The sequence below is a fragment of the Arachis duranensis genome, chromosome 1, assembly GCF_000817695.3.
Source record: "Arachis duranensis cultivar V14167 chromosome 1, aradu.V14167.gnm2.J7QH, whole genome shotgun sequence".
Lineage (NCBI taxonomy): Eukaryota > Viridiplantae > Streptophyta > Magnoliopsida > Fabales > Fabaceae > Arachis > Arachis duranensis.
The window spans coordinates 49941604-49942610 of NC_029772.3; the positions used below are offsets into that span (position 1 = coordinate 49941604).

The 1007-nt window shown below is 45.6% G+C and overlaps 1 protein-coding gene across 1 annotated transcript in view; it reads left to right on the forward strand.

The window, feature by feature from the left end:
- The first annotated feature begins 6 nt into the window (after positions 1–6).
- LOC107489015 (uncharacterized) overlaps positions 7–1007 on the forward strand; it is a 4897-nt gene continuing 3896 nt past the window's right edge. Inside the window, exon 1 of the mRNA XM_016109798.3 lies at positions 7–961. Coding sequence (XP_015965284.1) covers positions 149–961 — 813 coding nt within the window. The 5' untranslated portion in view covers positions 7–148. The remainder of the gene's footprint in view (positions 962–1007) is intronic.

A 1007-nucleotide genomic window follows, 5' to 3' on the forward strand; every position in this document is an offset into this window, starting at 1 on the left:
CCCTCCCTCTCCACATCCCTGGTCCCTACTTTCTTAAGATCAGATTTGTATAATTCACAACCTACATAGGTCTCTCTAGCTTACTTTATACTACCTTGAAGCATATCTTCTTCTTCTTATTATCCTTTCCTTGAAAAAAGATATAAGCATGCCTTCAGAGAGAATTAGTTTAAGTAAGAATTCTCAAATAATGCAAACTATGATCAAAACCAAGAAGCACCTCGCAAGACCTAATTCCATGTTACTGAAAGATTACCTGATGAGGGACGACCTGAGCTCCTGCTCATCCAACGGTTTTAAATCGTTGCCGCGCCGACAATGCTGCAGCACGGCCGTTGGATTCCTTGTGGCGGAGAAAGATCTCAAACGCCACAACAGGAGGAGGAGGAGGTCGAGGAGGAGCAGCACTACCACACTCTTACCTCCTCGTTCTTCTTCTTCTTCTTCTTTGTCGGTTCTGCAGAGAGCTTCGGAAGTTGTAATCAAGGCCATCAAGTCACTGCCACACAAGAGTACCAGATCCAGGAAAGACGGTTCTGGAAGCGTTTTTTCTAGAAGCTTCTCGAGGAAGCTGCTGAGTAGAAGCTTCTGGAGGAAAGCGGCAGCGAAGGACGAGGAAGGAGGAAGAACTCAGAGATGGATAAGGACTTCATTCCGCGAGTTGCTTATGCAGGATCCGGATAAAACGGCGTCGTTGAACGAGGATAGCGTGTCCACTACAAATGCCGCAGCCACCACCACCACTACTTCCTCTTCTTCTTCTTCTTCTTCTTCTTCTTCTTCTTCTTCTTCTTCTTCTTCTTCTTCTTCAGGTTGTGGCAGTAACAGTAGCTGGGGAGAGAGCGAGTTCACATTTTCGTCTTCAAGCGCTGCTTCTTCTTCTTCCGCTGAAAACGACGTCGCTCAGGCTACGAAAGAACCCCCTCCGCCCACTGGCAAGATACACCAGGAGAGAACAACGGTAAGTATACATAATTTCCGTTTTATTTATTTATTTATTTATTTAT